The sequence below is a fragment of the Thalassophryne amazonica genome, chromosome 18 (assembly GCF_902500255.1).
Source record: "Thalassophryne amazonica chromosome 18, fThaAma1.1, whole genome shotgun sequence".
NCBI lineage: Eukaryota > Metazoa > Chordata > Actinopteri > Batrachoidiformes > Batrachoididae > Thalassophryne > Thalassophryne amazonica.
In genome coordinates this window covers 27,732,251-27,754,030 of record NC_047120.1, presented here as the reverse complement: position 1 = coordinate 27,754,030, position 21,780 = coordinate 27,732,251, and the positions used below count along the sequence as shown (strand labels likewise).

The 21,780-nt window shown below is 44.1% G+C and overlaps 1 protein-coding gene and 1 pseudogene across 1 annotated transcript in view; both read left to right on the top strand.

The window, feature by feature from the left end:
- LOC117531359 overlaps positions 1-2,816 on the top strand; it is a 33,641-nt pseudogene extending 30,825 nt beyond the window's left edge.
- The window catches only part of LOC117530560 (cadherin-related family member 1-like), a 38,227-nt gene continuing 19,071 nt past the window's right edge, over positions 2,625-21,780 (top strand). The window contains exons 1-6 of the mRNA XM_034193453.1: positions 2,625-2,640; positions 9,559-9,704; positions 9,809-9,859; positions 10,480-10,569; positions 18,707-18,785; positions 20,676-20,800. Coding sequence (XP_034049344.1) covers positions 2,625-2,640; positions 9,559-9,704; positions 9,809-9,859; positions 10,480-10,569; positions 18,707-18,785; positions 20,676-20,800 — 507 coding nt within the window. The remainder of the gene's footprint in view (positions 2,641-9,558; positions 9,705-9,808; positions 9,860-10,479; positions 10,570-18,706; positions 18,786-20,675; positions 20,801-21,780) is intronic.

Genomic DNA, 21,780 nt, shown 5'->3' with positions numbered 1-21,780 from the left:
CATACTCTGTTTTCTGTGTGTCTTGATTTAATTGTTGAACATGATGGAATGATTCGGTTTATTTTTATGGTTTTGTTTCTGTGTTGTGCATTGTGCCTACAGATCAAAGGCCGAATTATTGCATACTTCATGGGCCTCAGCAAGCGTCCCCTGACTGTTTTTGGAATTTGTTTCAGCATTGTCGTTTCCCTCATTTTGTTAACGACCTGCATATCCACCATTCTGTATTGTAACGCTGTGAAAAGTCTCGAATCAACCCAGAGAGGATAACTATATTAAAGTGATCCGCAGAGTCAAGTGAGGAGTATTGGATTCTTGCATGCTATGTATGTCTGTAAAAGAGTACTAGAGCACATCTGAAGGACTAATATTACAAATGAGGTTTACAGTATTTTTGTTCAATATTTTCAATATATTTGTTTTCATATTTTTCTAAAGTTCCTAATATTCTTAATAATTGTTGTATGAAATAAATGTTGTTAGTCATCACCAACTTTCATACATCTTCAAGAGCAGGACTAGGTGTTGACTATTGGGTTGTTGGGTCAAAATGGAGCCTTCTACTTGCGATTTGTACATGAACTTTATGAGTTAATCTCCATTTTTCTCACATAACATCACATACAGGGTGACCCCCCCCCAAAAAAAACCCCAAAACAAAACAAAACAAAATAAAACCCAGAACCCATAAAAATGTAATAATTTCAAGACATGTTGGGGAAGACTAGTGTTCCAGTCGTCTTCCCCAATAGTGCAGCAGATAACTGACACTATACCAGTTTTGGTAAAACATGATGCACATTATTGGTTGAGCTAATAGGATGAATAAATTGTATATTTTTGACAGTGCTGAATACTGGGTCTGCAAAGTAAAGGTCAAACAAGCTCAACATCCATTAGATTATATGACATGTCACATATGTCAACCCATAACATAATAACTAAGCATACAACATGGTCTAAATTGTTCGTTTTTAAAACTCTGTTAATTCAATTAATAATTTGCATTACTTTTACCAAAATTGTGATCAAGTGAATAACGTGATATAGTTTTCAATATGATTAGAGCATCTTTTAATTTTGACCCCTGTGTAATTCTTCAATTGACCTCTACCTGGCTGCCTATTGAAAATTCAGGTTGGCTAATCGGTTATTTCAAAAGAATAATGTCTAAGGAGTATTTGTGCCAAATTTGATGCTTGTATCACGATTTTCAGGATTCCGCTCTGCATATTCTCTTATCTGCTGCACTACAATATGTCTTGATCAAACAAGGAAAATACATTTGTCTGAAGGCCTGTTTCACCAACAAATCATACAATTTGGAGCATAATTTGGAAAGAACATGACTTTTATGCAAAATGACCAAGATAACTGAAACTTTGGGGAATGATTGAAGACAAACTGAAGTTTAAGTTCATAAAAAAAGTAATAAATCCTACAAAGGTCCAACAAATTTCAAGAAATTTTCTGGACCTTTGTAGGATTTCTTACCATTTTTATGGGTTCTGTTTTATTTTAGGTCACCCTGTAACTGCCATGAGTCTTTATCAACCTTCATCAGCAGCATGCCAAAGAGAAATCCTAATGCACTGCACTGCCAGACGCATTCCCAACAACTAGTGTTGTGCATAGTTCTTAGCTTTGAATCAGCACTCCCATAGTGTAGAAAACTCAATGAATGTGAGCGTGAAAGTGTTAAGTTCTTCATAGACATGTTGTTTGGGGCTCCTCTGTCAGTGCCTTGCTCATCCAGCTTTTATATTTGAATGCTTTGAACCAATGCTGAGTTAACACTTAGAGTCAGACCTTTGGTCTTGTTTAAAACTATTTTATTTATGCTCTTTTACAGACTCCTCTCAAGGGGCCTATGGGGGCCTTTTTATTGAAAAGTAGAGACAGTCCTATGAAAGCTCTAGGCATGGTCACTGGTATTATTAGCTTATTGGTAGGAGTAACGGTCTTAATTTCAACGGCTATATACTTGCGCAACACAAAGTCAAACAGGATCATGCCAGCACGCCGCATCATTAAGAGGAGGACCAGGGACCACCAGCCCTGGACTTGGAAGATACCTCGCTTCAACTTCAACAACCCCGCAGACAAATTCCTCATTGGAGATCCAGAGAACAGCCACCGACGGGATTCCAGAAGCTCTCATTCCAAAGCCTTCCCCGCCCATTGCTCCTTGCCTGCCCCCATCACCACCATCTGTCACAACGAACCACTGACTGGCCCCGACCAGTCCAACCATATCTGGTGCACTGGTCAAAAAAGGCTCCAAAAAATCAAAATCTAACCGCCGCAAAGAAGGAAATATTAGCTCTGCTTTAGTCTCAGAGCTTAAAATGAAGCTAGAGCAGAAAATCCATGAGAGCAACCAAGGATATTATTGTTAAAATATTTTGTTGTGGTTGATGGTCATTTGAACAATTCTGTGATGGTTCTTACATTTTTTTAATCATCTGAGAGGTCTTACCTGAATGTCACATAATGCATTGGTTGATTGATTCCAAACCAAATAATTCATGACTAAATGGGGAGGTGTATATACTGTATACTTTAAGAGACAATAAACAAGTCTGCTGCCATACATCCCTCCTTCAAATGTCTTAGGTTAGTGGATGGAGCTTGAAAATGGTACGTAATATAGTAAACCACACTGACACCTTCATGATTCCTTCCATAACATCAGTTTTAGTACCACTACAATTTGCACAAGAAAACAATTATCATGGCTTACAGTTTATGCAAATGTTATATCACCTTCTGGACAGCATAGCATTTGAAACCCTGCAGCATTTTACAAACAGTTCCTGCATTTACTTAAAAGTCTAAAAAAAAAAAATCTTGGTGAATGTAGCACACAGTTCTGACATCATCATTAAAAAAACAATGCTGGTTAATATGAAGTGCTCTACATTATTATATTTTTTAATGTCAAATCAGCTGCTTGAAAGCTGAGAATTTGCTTTTTTGTATGATTACAATGTGCCACTGTAGGTTATTGCTGTAGAATTTCAATAGGTATATAAATTAAGCATTCCTAATATTTATTTCTAAATTTGTGTGTTACTCAGAAATGCTTTTATATAAATAACATTGATGAATAAGTGGACACATTTTTGTGCATTATTTTTGAGCATCCATTTATTATAAACATAGAAGGACATTTCCAGTTTCATTGTTCAACACTACATAGCATATTACAAATGAAATTATATAACTCTGTAAATCTGAATTATTTTAAAATTAGTTGAAAACAACTAGCGGATATTATTAGCAAAAAAATAAAAAATCAACTATGCTTGAAACAGTCAAGCTAAAAACACTATGTATTTAGCCTGCTTGAAGATTATCTATAGATAGAAATATGATGTATAATACTGGTCATTAACTGCACAATGTCTTCCTATGTTACACTTCAATGCCTTCAAATGTAGGCAAATTAAATTAGTACAGTGGCTGATAGAGGCCACAACACAAAAGCGACACTGCACAAAACAGAAAGCACTTATATATATATATATGTGTGTGTGTGTGTGTGTGTGTGTGTGTGTGTATATATATGTATATGTGCATGCTTCAGTTAAACAACAGGAATGTGCTTCAAATAATGTCTTGCACATATAACCTGCAGAATTTCAATTATTTTATCTGATGACATGTCTGCTCCAAAATCACAGAGCACATACAAAAACACAGACATGTTGCAGATAGTCATAACAGAGCAGAACAACTAACAACACAAAAAGAGGTTTCTGCCCAGAGGACGTGTAGTGATGCACCGTTCATTGCATCATGGTGCACTATTGTCTGAATCTCTACATTGTCAGTATAACTGACAAAATGTAGTTTTTAAAAATTATTTTTCTCTAAAGCTTCCTGTATTTTGTTTGTTGATTGTTTTTTATTTCCCAATGCATTGAACACGAGAACACAGTGAATTCTTCTGGGCAGAAACCTCTTTTTGTGTTGTTAGTAGTTTTGGTGGAGCTTTGCACTGTGTCTTTGCTTTTGTTTGCATTGTGTGAATTTGCAGAAGACATATCATATGAAACTGTGCTGCAGGTTATGTTTGTGTTTTCTGTGTTTGGAAGCATTTTTTCAATTTACAAGACATTGTTACTTCCTGTTGTAGAATTGATGTAGGTGTTTTGTGTATTTGTCAGTGCTTTCTGTATTTGTTAGTGAAGTCCACTGTACATTAGAGTCAGTTCATGGCTGTCTTTAACCTAATAAAGTTAAAATAAACTGTATATTTTATAAATGACAATTGCCTGGTTGTTTCAAGTAACACCTTTGTACTGTCTTTGTATTGTCTTGATTTGAATAAATATTTGCAAACAATCTTGTCTTGACTTAATTTTCCAATTACTTTAGTGGTCAACGGAAAAGTTTAAAATAAAGGAAGTGCAACATTTTCTGCAGTGGTGGGTACAGTTAACCAAAAAGTTAGTTTCGATAACCGCTAATCCACTAACTGAAAAATTAACTTTTTAAATGCTAAACTGCTAAAAAAAAAGAATTTAGTGGAAGTTACAGCTAGCTGCTAACTTTTAGTACTGACTCTGTGCACTGTCGCCCATAAAAAAGTGTCATTTACTTTTAACATGCTATAACACAGACAGTGGGCAGGAGACATGAAATGCAAAGCACTTTTTACCCATGGTTTCACTTATAAGCAACTAACCAACAAACCAGACAGTTTATCGACATTAACGGTAACTTTGTCATTTTTGCAAAGTGAAAATATCGTACATATCTTTAAAGTAATGCGCTAGTTCTGAAGGTTTGAGCATTAACAGACATGTACCAAAAGGCATTATGAGAAAAATGAGTCTCCTTCCTGATTGGTTGGTTTATTTATTTGTAACAACCAACAGACAAGTTACTGTAATGTGTGTATTGGTTTTTCAAATTGTGACAGTGGCCATCTCAAATTTATAGGTCACAGGAGACACCTACACCACCATGGTGTGACAAAAGTAATTTAAGTTGAAGTTTTTAAGAAATTGGAAAATCTTTGGAGACATCCCTCATTAATCAATCCTTTATGTCCCATCCTGTTTGTGGGGTTGCACCTCTGCCTCTTGAAGCACATAAGTCCTATATCCTGGGGCTTGTTGTGCTGGTGCTTATTCTGTATTTAGTAGAGTGAAATGGATGAGAGCTTACAACTTAGTGGGGCTGAAGTGGGGCTGAGGAGGGGGCAGTTCAATGCAAGTTACTTCCCCAGCCAATGTCTGTACCCATTTGCAGCTGGGTGGAGTGAGACAATGCAGATAAGTGTCTTTTCCAAGGACACAGTCAGGTAGCATGAGCAGGATTCAAACCCAGGTCTACTGATTGACAGGCCAGCAACTTATCCACTGAGCTTTTGACACAAATTCTCTCCAGTGGTACCCAAGAATATCCTGAAGAGCCTTGGTAATGAAGACAAATAGTTATCACCCAAGTTCACCAAGTTTGAAATCATACCATAAGACAGGAAGCACCAGGTCCCTAAGGACTTGGAGCTTTGTTTTCCTGCAAAGGGATCCCCACATACCTCTGACTTTGTGACTCCATCATCACTTCCCAGGGGTCTCCTGATCTCAAAGGCAGAGGACTCAGGGACATTTCTTTTTTCCACAAATATCCACAAAACCTGATCCATGCGAGCATTCTCCAGTATTTGCTGCAAATCCAAATCAAATCAATTTTATTTATATAGCGCCAAATCACAACAAACAGTTGCCCCAAGGTGATTTATATTGTAAGGCAAAGCCATACAATAATTATGGAAAAACCCCAACGGTCAAAACGACCCCCGTGAGCAAGCACTTGGCGACAGTGGGAAGGAAAAGCTCCCTTTTAACAGGAAGAAACCTCCAGCAGAACCAGGCTCAGGGAGGGGCAGTCTCCTGCTGGGACTGGTTGGGGCTGAGGGAGAGAACCAGGAAAAAGACATGCTGTAGAGGGGAGCAGAGATCAATCACTAATGATTAAATGCAGAGTGGTGCATACAGAGCAAAAGAGAAAGAAACACTCAGTGCAACATGGGAACCCCCCAGCAGTCTAAGTCTATAGCAGCATAACTAAGGGATGGTTCAGGGTCACCTGATCCAGCCCTAACTATAAGCTTTAGCAAAAAGGAAAGTTTTAAGCCTAATCTTAAAAGTAGAGAGGGTGTCTGTCTCCCTGATCCGAATTGGGCTGGTTCCAGAGGAGAGGAGCCTGAAAGCTGAAGGCTCTGCCTTCCATTCTACTCTTACAAACCCTAGGAACTACAAGTAAGCCTGCAGTCTGAGAGCGAAGCGCTCTATTGGGGTGATATGGTACTATGAGGTCCCTAAGATAAGATGGGACCTGATTATTCAAAACCTTATAAGTAAGAAGAAGAATTTTAAATTCTATTCTAGAATTAACAGGAGGCCAATGAAGAGAGGCCAATATGGGTGAGATATGCTCTCTCCTTCTAGTCCCTGTCAGTACTCTAGCTACAGCATTTTGAATTAACTGAAGGCTTTTCAGGGAACTTTTAGGACAACCTGATAATAATGAATTACAATAGTCCAGCCTAGAGGAAATAAATGCATGAATTAGTTTTTCAGCATCACTCTGAGACAAGACCTTTCTAATTTTAGAGATATTGTGCAACTGCAAAAAAGCAGTCCTACATAGTGGTTTAATATGCGCATTGAATGACATATCCTGATCAAAAATGACTCCAAGATTTCTCACAGTATTACTAGAGGTCAGGGTAATGCCATCCAGAGTAAGGATCAGGTTAGACACCATGTTTCTAAGATTTGTGGGGCCAACTACAATAACTTCAGTTTTATCTGAGTTTAAAAGCAGGAAATTAGAGGTCATCCATGTCTTTATGTCTGTAAGACAATCCTGCAGTTTAGCTAAAATAAATGCTGTATAAAAGGCAGGCAGCCAAAGATATTTGTTACACCAAATTTAACATTTGGTCATTTTGGATGTGATCTTTGGTGGCCTCTGCCCGGATCACAGAGGTAAATTGGAAAAAAAAAAAAATCAGAAAAAAGCAGTGTTTATCGCTGATATGAACGAGCGATGCTCCTCACCATCTGACCATGTCATTTAGATCCTTCACATTTTTTTCAGCATGGCTAAAACCCTCTGTGGGGGGTGTTGCTTCCCAGACTACCTGACATTTTAAACGTTTTTCTTTATTTGCTTCTCACATGCCTGGAAGCTCCTCACAATCTATCCATGTCATTCAGTTCCTTCAGACTTCACGGCAGTATTACGGGTGTATTATGATGCATCGCGCACGTGTTTGCGTGTGCACGTCATCTGCATTGCGGTCATAAAAGAAGTGCACTCGCTCCTTTCGGCATCACTATTCACACCAACAATACAGCCTCTGGAGCATTTGCTGGACTCGGACAAGTTGATTGGAGTAAACAATCAGTGAACAGGGCGAGTGGTGATGTCAGTGGATCGCATTAGAGCGCAGCTCGTTTGAACGATTATAACAAGAAGTTAAATCTGTTATAAACATAGGAATAAATACTGTAACAGCTGCAGACAAGAAGGAAAAAACATGCAGCTGTTTTATCAAGCCTGGACAATGTAAACAAGTCAAATAATTACCTTTTCAGACGGCTCAAAATACTTTCTGCAGCTTGTTAGCCGTTCGCGTGCGCGCATGCATGCTGCAGCTTCCTCTGTGATTCAGGAGGCGATTAGAGCCGTTTTTAACAGCCAATTTGCAGAATAAAATGATTAATCCGCCACAAAATAATTATTTTATACACAGGGTTCAGCGCAGAGTGCGTGGCAGCCGGAAGAACAAAGAACGGCGTCCAGCTGTGAACACAACGCATCTGAATTGTATCCGCCACAAATCACATGCAAAGCAGACGTAATAAAATGTTTTATTCGTAGCCAGCCTATATGCAGTCGCTACAACTATTTTAGTCCGTGATGTGGACATGATGGGCACGCAAAATATCCGTTTTACAAACTGCCCCAGTCCGCTGCCAAACCGCAAATATCCCTGTCAGTTCCGAATATCAGCAGATGACGGCGAATATACAGCGCATAGATTATGTATAGAGTATGTAAGGTGGATGTTGGGTATTTTCGCCTCCAAACATTCTTAAAACCTTTAACAAGACAAACAGAGTCAAGAACCACCAGTGAGACAGAAAGTCAAATTTAGCTCGCGAGGAGTGCAAGTCAGGCTGTACACCAAAGCTACACTAAAGTCTGGCCTGCGCTCCTGCTCTTTTATTTAGGACTTCCCTACATACATGGGCGGTACAGCTCCTAAGGGGAGGAGTGATAGCGCGTGAGCTGTTGCCGCAGAACCGCTGATTGCACAATACATTCAGGACTTTCAGAACCTTTTTAATCTTGGGCTCGATTAAGATGTGTTTAAGACATCTAACGATTAATCACACTTCTTCTGACACAAGGACTAATGTATCATAATCACACTGTGGTTGGAACATTCAATTCTCTATTCTTTATCTCACTGCTCCGCTTATGGCTGCATTCTGCCTGGGTCATCTTCACATGTCCTGAAAAAGAGCTTAGCGTGCACACAGAGATACCACAACTTGCAGAAGCACGTCATGTCACATATCTTAAGTAACCTTCACCCATCACATCAGTACAGTACACTTTATCAGAGCAGAGAGAACTACATTCTACCAGAGCAGAGAACACAAAACATGCATGATAAAATAAAACAGTGTATCTACAGAATAACTCCAACATTCCCCTCTGTTTATCATGCATTCCAACGGTATTACATCTTCACCTAAAAGTAAACAATTGTTACTAAGCAACCACTTCTTATTCAGATTTTCAGCTGCAATTTTCAGGCACCACAGACTTTAGGTGCGTCAACAAGTCCTTGGCTAAAATGGGAATGCTTTACTGGGAGGAGTAGGGACACTAAAGCCAGTAGCCTGACAACATTCCTAGGCAATCTGTCAAAAATTCTATTATCTCCCACACACCACCACCACACCTCTTCGGCTGACTGGTATAAATGAACCGTTTATTGTCTATTATTCGACTACACCACTTGTCTTTTATAACATTTTCAGCTAAAGCTTCATAGGCTAAGTGTGTTAAACTCATCACAGTCACAGTTCAAGCTTGACTGGAGTTGTGACTTTTCAATATCATCATAATTCTCAGTTACAGTCATTATAGTTTTCTCCACTAAGGTCTGACTGTTTCAATGCTTGATATTTTTGGCATAGTTTGTTGGAAAGCCAGATTACACTGTACAAATGTATTTGACACCATTTTTGCCAACCATTGTTTTGATATAAGGGATCACACAACACATGCAAAGTCCAATCAGAATAGGACTATAATAACTGGTGTCACCATTTTCAATAGTAACTGCCACCATGGTCCTGAAGTCAACCAGAAAATGGGGTATAAAAATGTCTTTATTCATATTCAAAAATTACATTATAAGAACGTCTTGATTGCTTCATTTCAAATATTCAAATATTTCTGGACCTTACTGTATATACCTTCACCACCCCTGATTAGAATTGTTTCTCACTCTCGCAGGAACACAGATATATGTCCTTAATGGCACAGACCCAGAGAATGATCCCGTACGATATGGTCTGATATTTGAAAAGGGCTCCAAAGAATATTTTAAAGTGGATCCCAAGTCAGGGAACGTGACACTTGTGCTGGAGCTCGACAGAGAGGTGAGCCTGTTACACGGACTACTGTTTTGAAGAGTCTTGTCAAGCTGTTACCTCTGTTCCTCAAAGTGACAATATTTACAATACAGTATGTATATTTTTTGTAGAAACAAGATGAAATCACCGTGCTTGTTAGCATAACGGATGGTCGGAGTAAAGTGAGTTTAATTTATGTTTTTTTTTTTTTTTATCATTTTATTGTCCTACATGAGTAATAGTAGAATGATTTGCAAAAGCAGTCATTAGAGCATGCATTTCTGCCCAATGTTATCATGTTCATTTTTAGTTCCAGACTTATATATATATATATATATATATATTATATATAATATATAATATAGATATATATATATATATAGTGCTAAAAGCAGGAGGAGGTATGTTGGGTTGTTTGTTTTTGTCCGGGGGTAGGGGGTGGTTATGGGAGTAGGTCTGTGGGTAATTTTTGATTGTTGGGTGGATACAATAAGTAATTTGTTAATGTCATCTTGGGATGTAACAAACTGTACTGGCCAAAAACTATAGTAACATTTTGCATGCTAAATCAATTAATCAAAAGAGTATGAACAGAATAACTTATAATTGAAAATACTCATACTCAGTTGCATCTGTATAACAAACTAACCAACAACAACACATAACCTCTATGGCAGAACTGAAATGACAGTTTCCACTGTGGGCCTTGGTATTCTGTTAATTCTGTTAATTCCTTGTGTTGGTGAAGTTAAATTGTTTTTTTTAATTATTTCTAATTTATTCCTTCTTTATTTCTTTCCAGGTTGTTGAGACAGTAAGAGTGTTCATCACCGACGTCAATGATGAGTCCCCTAAATTTCAAAATTTGCCTTTCACCATTGATGTCCCAGAGGTATATCAAAGGCATAGCTGTGGTCAGAAGTTTATATCCATCCTTTATTGACAAGAATGTCAGGGCAATATTGGGCAAGTTATTTGAACTTTTGTTATTCTGAGGCAGCATCACTGAACAATATTTAGCTTTAATAGTCTCTTTGGACATCTTGCTAGCATCCACGTTTTACAACCCCAGTTCCAATGAAGTTGGGACGTTGTGTGAAATGTAAATAAAAACAGAGTACAATGATTTGCAAATCCTCTTCAACCTATATTCAATTGAATACATCACAAAGACAAGATATTTAATGTTCAAACTGTTGGGAAAGTGTAAGTACACGGACCCACAACAGGGGGCGCAAATGAACGGACAATGGAATAGGTCAAATAACAACACTTTACTGTTGTGAATGTGCACAACAAATACAACAGATTACAGAAATGGACAAAAGTCAATTCACAAAGGTGTCGTGTGGGCAGGCTCGAAGATAGGAGACGCCTCTCCAAAGTAGAACCGGAACCACACGGTTTCCGCCGCCACAGGACCCCGGGAATACTGGAGCCGCCAAGTCCCGAACTCCCAGGTGGCCACTGCCTCCGCGTGTCGGACCTGGTACTGCTGGCGAGGAACAAAGAACAATTAAATGGGGGCGCGTTTGCACCCAGGAATCCAAACGGCAGGAAAGTTACCTCCACCTCTCGTTGGAAAAGTACTCCACAAAACCACGCACAGAATCCAAAAGGATACAATCCGTCAGCTGAGATACGTTACCTTTCAGGTAGAAATGATATCTCGGCAAAGAGGTGGAGACGTCGTCCTGCTGATATACTCCTGCCGATCAGATGATTGGTAACAGCTGTTGCAGGTGATGCGTGACAGCTGTCACCCTGGCTGCTCCTGTGAGGCGGCTGCGCCCTCTGGTGCCTGGAGCCCGCACTCCAGACAGGGCGCCCTCTGGTGGTGGGCGAGCAGTACCTCCTCTTCTGGCGGCCCACACAACAGGACCCCCCCCTCAACGCCCGACCAGGCTTGTCCGGGTGGCGGCGGTAGAAATCGGCCAGGAGGGCCGGGTCCAGGATGAAGCTCCTCTTCACCCAGGAGCGTTCTTCAGGCCCGTACCCCTCCCAGTCCACCAAATACTGGAAGCCCCGGCCCTTCCGACGGACATCCAAAAGGCGGCGTACAGTCCAAGCCGGCTCGCCATCGATGATCCGGGCAGGAGGCGGTGCCGGGCCCGGAGTACAGAGGGGTGAGGTGTGATGAGGTTTAATCCGGGACACGTGAAATACAGGATGGATCCGCAGTGAGGCCAGCAGCTGAAGCCTCACTGCGGCTGGACTGATGACCTTCAGGATCTTGAATGGGCCGATGTAACGGTCCTGTAACTTGGGGGAGTCCACTTTGAGGGGGATGTCTCTTGTGGATAACCACACCTCCTGCCCTGGCCGATACGCAGGGGCCGGGGTCCGCCGACGGTCTGCATGGGCCTTTGTCCTCATCCGGGCCCTCAGCAAGGCAGAACGGGCGGCAGGCCACACCTGACGGCACTTCCGTAGGTGGGCCTGGACCGAGGGCACACCGACCTCTCCCTCAACCACCGGAAACAAAGGAGGTTGGTACCCCAGACATACCTCGAAAGGGGAGAGGCCGGTGGCTGACGACACCTGGCTGTTATGGGCATACTCGATCCAGGCCAGATGGGTACTCCAGGCCGCCGGGTGCACGGCTGTCACGCAACGCAGGGCCTGCTCCATCTCCTGATTGGCCCGTTCTGCTTGCCCGTTGGTCTGGGGATGATACCCGGATGAGAGACTCACCGTGGCCCCCAGTTCCCGGCAGAAGCTCCTCCAGACGTGCGAGGAGAACTGGGGACCGCGATCGGAGACGATGTCTGTTGGGATCCCATGCAGCCGGACGACGTGGTGAACCAGGAGGTCCTGTCTCCTGGGCCGTCGGGAGCTTCGGGAGGGCCACGAAGTGGGCCGCCTTGGAGAATCGGTCCACTATCGTGAGGATGGTGGTGTTGCCCTGGGACGGCGGGAGACCCGTGACAAAATCCAGGCCGATGTGGGACCAGGGACGATGGGGCACGGGCAGCGGCTGGAGCAGACCCCAAGCCCTGCGATGGTCAGCCTTGCCCCTGGCGCAGGTGGTGCAGGCCTGGATAATCCCGGATGTCGACCTCTAGGGACGCCCACCAGAAGCGCTGCCGGACAACTGCCACGGTTCTTCGCACCCCTGGATGACAGGAGAGCTTAGAGCCATGACAGAAGTCCAGGACTGCAGCCCTAGCTTCTGGTGGGACGTAAAGTCTGTTCTTTGGCCCAGTTCCGGGGTCCGGGCTTCGTGCCAGGGCCTCCCGGACGGTTCTCTCTACGTCCAGGTGAGGGTGGCCACGATAGTGGACTCCGGGATGATGGGTTCCGGTGGATCCGACAACTCCGTTTTGACTTCATCTTCATGTACCCGGGACAAGGCATCCGATTTCTGGTTCTTGGTCCCGGGACGGTAGGTGATCCGGAAGTCAAAACGGCCGAAGAACAGTGACCAGCGGGCTTGCCTGGGGTTCAGCCGCTTGGCGGTCCTGATATACTCCAGGTTCCGGTGGTCAGTGAAAACCGTGAATGGCACGGACGTTCCCTCCAACAGATGTCTCCACTCTTCAAGAGCCTCTTTCACCGCAAGGAGTTCTCGATTGCCGACGTCATAATTCCGTTTGGCCGGGGTCAACCTGCGGGAAAAATAGGCACACGGGTGAAGGACCTTATCGGTCCTCCCGCTCTGGGAAAGCACAGCTCCTATCCCTGAGTCCGAGGCGTCCACTTCAACCACTAACTGGCGACTAGGATCGGGCTGCACCAGAACGGGTGCAGACGAGAAGCGCCATTTCAACTCCTTGAACGCGGCATCGCAACGATCCGACCAGGTGAAGGGGACTTTTGGTGAGGTCAGGGCTGTCAGGGGGCTAACTACCTGACTGTAGCCCTTAATGAACCTCCTGTAGAAATTTGCAAAGCCGAGGAACTGTTGCAGCTTCCTACGGCTAGTGGGTTGGGGCCAGTCTTTCACCGCCGCAACCTTGGCCGGATCAGGAGCGACGGAGTTGGGGGAGATGATAAACCCCAGGAAGGACAAAGATGCAGTGGAACTCACACTTCTCGCCCTTCACAAACAGCCGGTTCTCCAACAACCGCTGCAGGACCTGACGTACATGCCGGACATGAGTCTCAGGATCCGGAGAAAAGATGAGTATATCGTCTAGATATACGAAGACGAATCGGTGCAGGAAATCCCGCAAGACATCATTAACCAAAGCTTGGAACGTCGCGGGGTTTGTGAGGCCGAACGGCATGACCAGGTACTCAAAGTGACCTAAGGGGTGTTAAATGCCGTCTTCCATTCGTCTCCCTTCCGGATCGAACCAGGTGATACGCATTTCTAAGATCCAGCTTAGTAAAGATTTTGGCTCCATGCAGGGGGTGAACACGGAATCTAATAATGGCAACGGGTATAGGTTGCGAACCGTAATCTCATTCAGCCCCCTGTAGTCAATACATGGACGAAGTCCGCCATCTTTCTTGCCCACAAAAAAGAAACCTGCCCCCATCGGGGAGGTGGAGTTCCGGATCAGCCCGGCAGCTAATGAGTCCCGGATGTAGGTCTCCATTGATTCGCGCTCAGGTCGTGAGAGGTTGTACAGCCTGCTGGACGGGAACTCAGCGCCTGGAACCAAATCAATGGCACAATCGTACGGACGGTGCGGGGGAAGGGTGAGTGCCAGATCCTTGCTGAAGACGTCAGCAAGATCGTGGTACTCAACCGGCACTGCCGTCAGATTGGGAGGGACTTTGACCTCCTCCTTAGCCTGGGAACCGGGAGGAACCGAGGATCCTAAACACACCCGATGGCAGGTTTCGCTCCACTGAACCACCACCACAGACGGCCAATCGATCCGGGGATTGTGCTTTAACATCCATGGGATGCCCAAAATCACGCGGGAGGTAGAAGGAGTTACAAAAAACTCAATCTCCTCCCGCTGGTTTCCAGACACCACCAGAGTTACTGGTTGTGTCTTGTGTGTGAGTAAAGGGAGGAGGGTGCCATCTAGTGCCCGCACCTGCAATGGCGAAGGAAGCGCCACCAGAGGGAGCCCTACCTCCTTTGCCCATCCGCTGTCTAGCAGATTCCCTTCTGACCCCGTGTCCACCAGTGCTCGGGCTTGAAGGGTTAAATCCCCGCTCAGGATTGTGACTGGGAGTCGTGTGGCAATTTGTGTGTGTCTCACTTGAATGTCTTGACCCCCCTTAGCCCAGTCTCTAAGGGCGAGTGTTGACGTTTTGGCTGTTTGGGGCAGTCTCTCTGTGTGTGCTCTGTTGAGCTGCAGAGAAAACACTCTCCACGGATCAACCTCCCCATTTTGGCCCTGTGCGTCTCCCTAACAACGTCAACAGGGGAGCTGTTGCCCCACAAAGCGCTGCGGCTGTGGAGCGTGGGGAGGGCGGCCCCTTTTCGAACCCGGAAGGGAGAGGGGCGGCTCGTATCCGGTCACGTCCTTCGCCTCGCTCCCGACGGCGTTCCTCTAACAGATTGTCTAATCGTATAACGAGATCAACAAGCCCGTCCAAATCCCGCGGTTCGTCCTTAGCCACCAGGTGCTCCTTCAGAACTAACGACAGTCCGTTTACGAAGGCGGCGCGGAGGGCAGCGTTATTCCAGCCGGACCTCGCAGCCGCGATGCGGAAGTCGACTGCATAAGCAGCTGCGCTCGGCGCCCCTGTCTCATTGACAGCAGCACGGTTGAAGCGGTCTCTCCTCTATTTGGGTGATCGAACACTGTTCTGAACTCCCTCACAAACCCATCATATATCAGAAGGAGCCGCGAATTTTGCTCCCAGAGCGCTGTAGCCTAAGCGCGTGCCTTGCCGCGAAGCAGATTAATCACATAAGCTATCTTGCTGGCATCAGTCGCATACATAACGGGATGTTGTGCGAAGACGAGCGAACACTGCATAAGAAAGTCCGCGCATGTCTCCACACAACCCCCGTACGGCTCTGGAGGGCTTATGTATGCTTCAGGGGAAGGTGGGAGGGGTCGTTGAACGACCTGTGGAACGTCACTGTTGCGCACAGGATCGACAGGAGGGGGAGCCGTAGCAGCGCCCTGAGGGCGCGCCTCCACCTGCGCGGCGAGAGCCTCCACCCTGCGGTTAAGGAGGACGTTCTGCTCGGTCATCAGATCCATCCGAGCAGTAAAAGCGGTGAGGATTCGCTGCCACTCACCGACCATTCCTCCTGCAGACGCCTGTGCGCCCTGCTCTTCCATTGGCCGTTCAACAGCCGGTTGACGCCCCTCGGGATCCATGACGTTGGCCGAGATATCCTGTTGGGAAAGTGTAAGTACACGGACCACAACAGGGGGCGCAAATGAACGGACAATGGAATAGGTCAAATAACAACACTTTACTGTTGTGAATGTGCACAACAAATACAACAGATTACAGAAATGGACAAAAGTCAATTCACAAAGGTGTCGTGTGGGCAGGCTCGAAGATAGGAGACGCCTCTCCAAAGTAGAACCGGAACCACACGGTTTCCGCTGCCACAGGACCCCGGAATACTGGAGCCGCCAAGTCCCGAACTCCCAGGTGGCCACTGCCTCCGCGTGTCGGACCTGGTACTGCTGGCGAGGACAAAGAACAATTAAATGGGGGCGCGTTTGCACCCAGGAATCCGAACGGCAGGAAAGTTACCTCCACCTCTCGTTGGAAAAGTACTCCACAAAACCACGCACAGAATCCAAAAGGATACAATCCGTCAGCTGAGATACGTTACCTTTCAGGTAGAAATGATATCTCGGCAAAGAGGTGGAGACGTCGTCCTGCTGATATACTCCTGCCGATCAGATGATTGGTAACAGCTGTTGCAGGTGATGCGTGACAGCTGTCACCCTGGCTGCTCCTGTGAGGCGGCTGCGCCCTCTGGTGCCTGGAGCCCGCACTCCAGACAGGGCGCCCTCTGGTGGTGGGCCAGCAGTACCTCCTCTTCTGGCGGCCCAACACAACACAAACTGATAACATTATTGTTTTTGTGCAAATATTTGCTCATTTTGAAATGGGTGCCTGCAACACGTTTCAAAAAAGTTGGGATGGGGCAACAAAAGACTGGGAAGTTGATGATGCTCAAAGAACACCTGTTTGAAACATTCCACAGGTGAACAGGTTAATTGGAAACAGGTGAGGTGTCAGATTGAGTATAAAAGGAGCATCCCCAAAAGGCTCAGCCGTTCACAAGCAAAGATGGGGCGAGGATCACCACTTTGTGAACAATCTGCGTAAAAAAAACAGTCTGACAGTTTAAGAATAATGTTTCTCAAATTCAATTGCAAGGAATTTAGAGATTCCATCATCTACAGTCCATAATATAATCAGAAGATTCAGAGAATTTGGAGAACTTTCTACACGTAAGCGGCCAAAGCCAGAACCAACATTGAATGCCCGTGACCTTCGATCCTCAGGCGGCACTGCATTAAAAACCGACATCATTGTGTAAAGGATCTTGCCACGTGGCCTCAGGAACACTTCAGAAAACCATTGTCAGTTAACACCAGAGGTGGGACAAAGTCACTGTCAAGTAATTCTCAAGTCATCAATCTGCAAGTCCCAAGTCAAGTCTCAAGTCAGCTTGCAAACAGTTGTTTTAATTATGACTTGAGACTTGACTTGGGACTTGCTGATTCATGACTTGAGAGTGACTTGATGGTGACTTCGTCTCACCTCTGGTTAACACAGTTTGTTACTACATCTACAAGTGCAAGTTAAAACGCTACCATGCAAAGCGAAAGCCACACATCACAACATCCAGAAATGCCGCCGCCTTCTCTGGGCCCGGGCTCATTTGAAATGGACAGACGCAAAGTGGAAAAGTGTGACGTGGTCTGATGAGTCCACATTTCAAATTGTTTTGGGAAATCATGGACATCGTGCCCTCTGGACAGCAGAGGAAAAGACCATCCAGATTGTTACCAGTGCAAAGTTCAAAAGCCAGCATCTGTGATGGTATGGGGATGTGTTAGTGCCCATGGCATGGGTAACGTATATATCTGTGATGGCACCATCAATGCTGAAAGGTACATCCAGGTTTTGGAGCAACACATGCTGCCATCCAAGCAACGTCTTTTTCAGGGACGTCCGTGCTTATTTCAGCAAGACAATGCCAAGCCACATTCTGCACGTTACAACAGCGTGGCTTCATAGACAAAAGAGTGCTGGTACTAGACTGGCCTGCCTGCAGTCCAGACCTGTCGCCCAGTGAAAATGTTGTGGCGCGTTATGAAGCACAAAATACAACAACCGAGACCCCAGACTGTTGAACAACTGAAGTTGTACATCAAGCAAGAATGGAAAGAATTCCACCTACAAAGCTTCAACAATTAGTGTCCTCAGTTCCAAAACGCTTATTGAGTGTTATATTGGGAAAGGTGATGTAACACAATGGTAAACATACCACTGTCCCAGCTTTTTTGAAAGGTGCTGCAGGCATCCATTTCAAAATGAGCAAATATTTGCACAAAAACAATAAACTTGATCAGTTGAACATTAATATCTTGTCTTTGTGGTGTATTCAATTGAATATAGGTTGAAGAGGATTTGCAAATCATTGTATTCTGTTTTTATTACATTTTACACAACGTCCCCACACCACAGGACAATTGCAAACCCAAACATTATGAGTCCTCACTCAGGCTCTCAAGTGCTGCAATCAGGATGTCAAATGATTCCAAATATTTTGGTGATTTTCACCAATGGGATGAATAAAGCCTCTATTTAGCTATTGGTCTAAAATTATACCTACAACACTACGCGTGCATTTAGTTGAATGCCCTCAGTAAGTTTCCCCTTGACCCAAAGCTTGTAGTGGCCATGGACAAGGTTAATGCAGAATTCTAGATGGGATGTTTGACCACTCTTCAAGAAGAGTGGTCAAATTTATGGAAATGGTAGAGGTTAATTCAATGTGTTTGTTTCCTGGCACAGCCCAAACTTTTCAGCACAGTCTATCTATTGTTGAGAAGGTTGGGGCCTGGACTCGTCTGGTTGGCGACTCACCGAAAAACATTCCTCTGATCTTATGGCTATTTATGTTTCATCTTCAGGACACTGCTCCTGGAAGTAGCATCTACAGAGTCCAAGCAGTGGACAAAGATATGGGCTCTGGAGGCAGTGTTTCCTTTTCTTACAGGTAATGCAAAATGCCTTCTTATGCAGATGTTCTACCTACCCTACTTATGAACTTGATTGATCTTCTACACCAAATTATAGTAATGGGGTGGTTCTCTATTCTTCACCAACTCCAACTGCAACTGAAACAGGAATATTTTCAAGCTGATGCTAAATCTGAAACCCGATGCTGCTTTATACTTAGGATCTGCTTTTAATGCTCAGATAAAGTGTTGTCCGTCTGTCTTTTTTTCAATTTGTAGAGCAGGTAGCTCAGTTGGATAAGAAACTGGACCGTCAATATATACACCTGGGTTTGATTCCCGGTCACACAACCTGTCTGTGTCCTTGAATAAGATCTGCATTGTCCCAGTCCACCCAGATGTAATAAGCACAGGCAGCAATGGGCCTCAGGGCTGACACTGGATTAGTTCTTGTTAGTGTTTTTTTAAACTCCCTCTGGAACACCGGTCTTGGCTGCACAGTAAATTTTGCTGAGTAAAATATACTCTGTGGGGATAACATTTTGGTCCCAGTATAAATAGAGTAAAATACACTCTATTATAGAGTAAATCAGCTCTACCGTCTTGTCAAATCAAGTGTTTCTACTCCAATAAGAGTTGATTTTACACTGTGATAGAGTTGTTTTAGCACTGTGATAGAGTATATTTACTCTATTGGACTGGGACCAAATGTTATCCCAGCAGAGTAAATTTTACTCTGCAAAATTTACCATGTGGGGAACTAACTTATGATTGATGGACTGGTATCCCATAAACAGGGAGTTGTACTCGTTCATCTGCTACATGCTACAGAATCTGTGGATATCCCCAGATACTATAATGTGAAGTATGCAAATCTGGGTGGGATGCCAAAAAAAAAAACACAGTCAAAAAAACACCAAAGATATGTCCAGACGTTATCATGTGAAATGGATGAGAGTTTATGATTGCATCCCATCCAGAGGGAGTCTCATCCACTTCACAATATGGTATTGGTGACAAACACAGGAAGAACCTAGTAGTGATACATGGGGGGAAAAAATCAGTTATTGTGTAAGATTTCACAATTTGGCATCTAAAAATTGTGTAGTTTCTGACACATGGAGCTCGGTTCAATGTTGTTTAACAGAGAAGTGAGTGCTGTGCAGTCACTCAGACACATTGGTGCTGAATCCTAATACCACTGTGATATCAATACTGTAGCAAAGCCTGCCAGAGTCTCTGACTCTCTCTGGATGGATCTGCCAATCCATAGCAGGTTAGTTTCCCAGCCAAGGCTGAGCTGAGTGGACTTGGACAATGCAGATTAAGTGTCTTGTCCAAGGGCAAAGACAGGTAGAGTTACCGGAATCAAACCTAGGTCTAGATATTGGTAGCCCAACTCCAAAAACAAATTGATTGACCTTGTTCCTGTATTTTCAGAGGGAACTGTGTTTTAGGCAGCACAGGTTTGGTTTGCTGGATGGTTTGTTAGAACTGGATGATGCAGCCACTTGTACACCATGTTAGCCTTCAGCATCCATCTTAGTTAACTGGCTTGAGCACTGAGGACAAGAGGGTGTGATGACATCATGAGAACCGTCATGTGGTTTTTAGGAAAAGAGCACTCAACTGGTAGAACGCTGTGTGGAGGGAAAGTTTAATCTCATACCAGAGCACAGTGTGGAAAGGCTATTACTTGAGTAGATTAAATTTCAATTACATTTGAGCAAACCACTGAAGGCTTAATAGGAGCTTAGTGTCACTCCAGGCCAACAGCTGACAGCACAATAGTTGTCACTATGTCAACTGTGAAAAATAACAATATGTGAAAGAATGCCTTTCTTTGAGCCTTTCTAAAGCACTGATGAAATAAGTAGAAATAATACTCTTATCTGAAACATGACTGACATTGTGCCTTTACATTCTCAGACCTCAACTTTCACCAAGTTCACCATTGATGGACACAGCGGGGTCCTCAGGGTCAAACTGGGCCAAATGTTAGACTACGAGACCACGCCCACACATTTTGTAACAGTGGTTGCTAAGGTGAGAAGGTGCTTCCATCCTTTCCATTTGGGTTAGTGCTCACTGCTCACGTAGGATTTTCCACCAATGCAGAGTAGGTTTAATTCTGGTTCATGAATGTAAAAATACTTTTAAATTCATTTACTTTTTAAAAATAATTTAAAATACTTTGAACAAAACATAAATTTGAGCCAAAGACAGCAATCGATTCATTTGGGGTAGATCAGAAGCAAGTCATATAGAGGCTTTGTGTCCACTGGCGCAGGAGCTTATTCCCGCATATTGTATCATGAAGGAGATGAGAGTCTACAAGTCTCTGTGGATGGCATACTGGTCCATTTTCGATTACTTTCCCAGCTTAGGCTGGTACTTATGTACAGCTGGATGGACTGGGCCAATGTAGAATAAGTGTGATGTCTAAGAACACAAACAGGTAGTTCTTTTGGCGTTTTATGTTATTCACCATTGGTTTTTGTGTCACTCATTTCTCTTGCTTTGGTCTGCTTTGCTTTTTGTCTCACTTCACTCTCTTGCACCTGCCTTTGTGTTTCTCAGTCATGCCCCCTTTGCAGAACCTCTTTTCACATTCATGCCCTGATTAACCTGCCCATTATTTAAGCCCTCACTGTCTCTTAGTCCCCTGCCACTTTGTTGAAGTCCTTTCACATCCTTACCTTTTTCACAGTCTTGTTTACCTCGCTGTGTTTTGACCCTGCTTATTTTTCTGATCTCCACCACGACATAACACGATTGTCTATTACCTCCGCTCCGTTGACTGCCAAACTGTGTACTGAATCCTTGCCTGTGTTTTGATAAAGCCTTTTTTTTTATCTCAGTTCCTCTGCCTGCAAGTCTGTACTTTTTCTGTCCACCTCCAGTTTAGTGCCTCGCCACCTCGTGTAACTCTGTGTAGAGTTTACATGTTCTCCCTGCGTCTGTGTGGTTTCCTCCCACTGTCAAAACATGCTCATTAGAGCTTGTTCCTTTCTTGCCCTTGACCA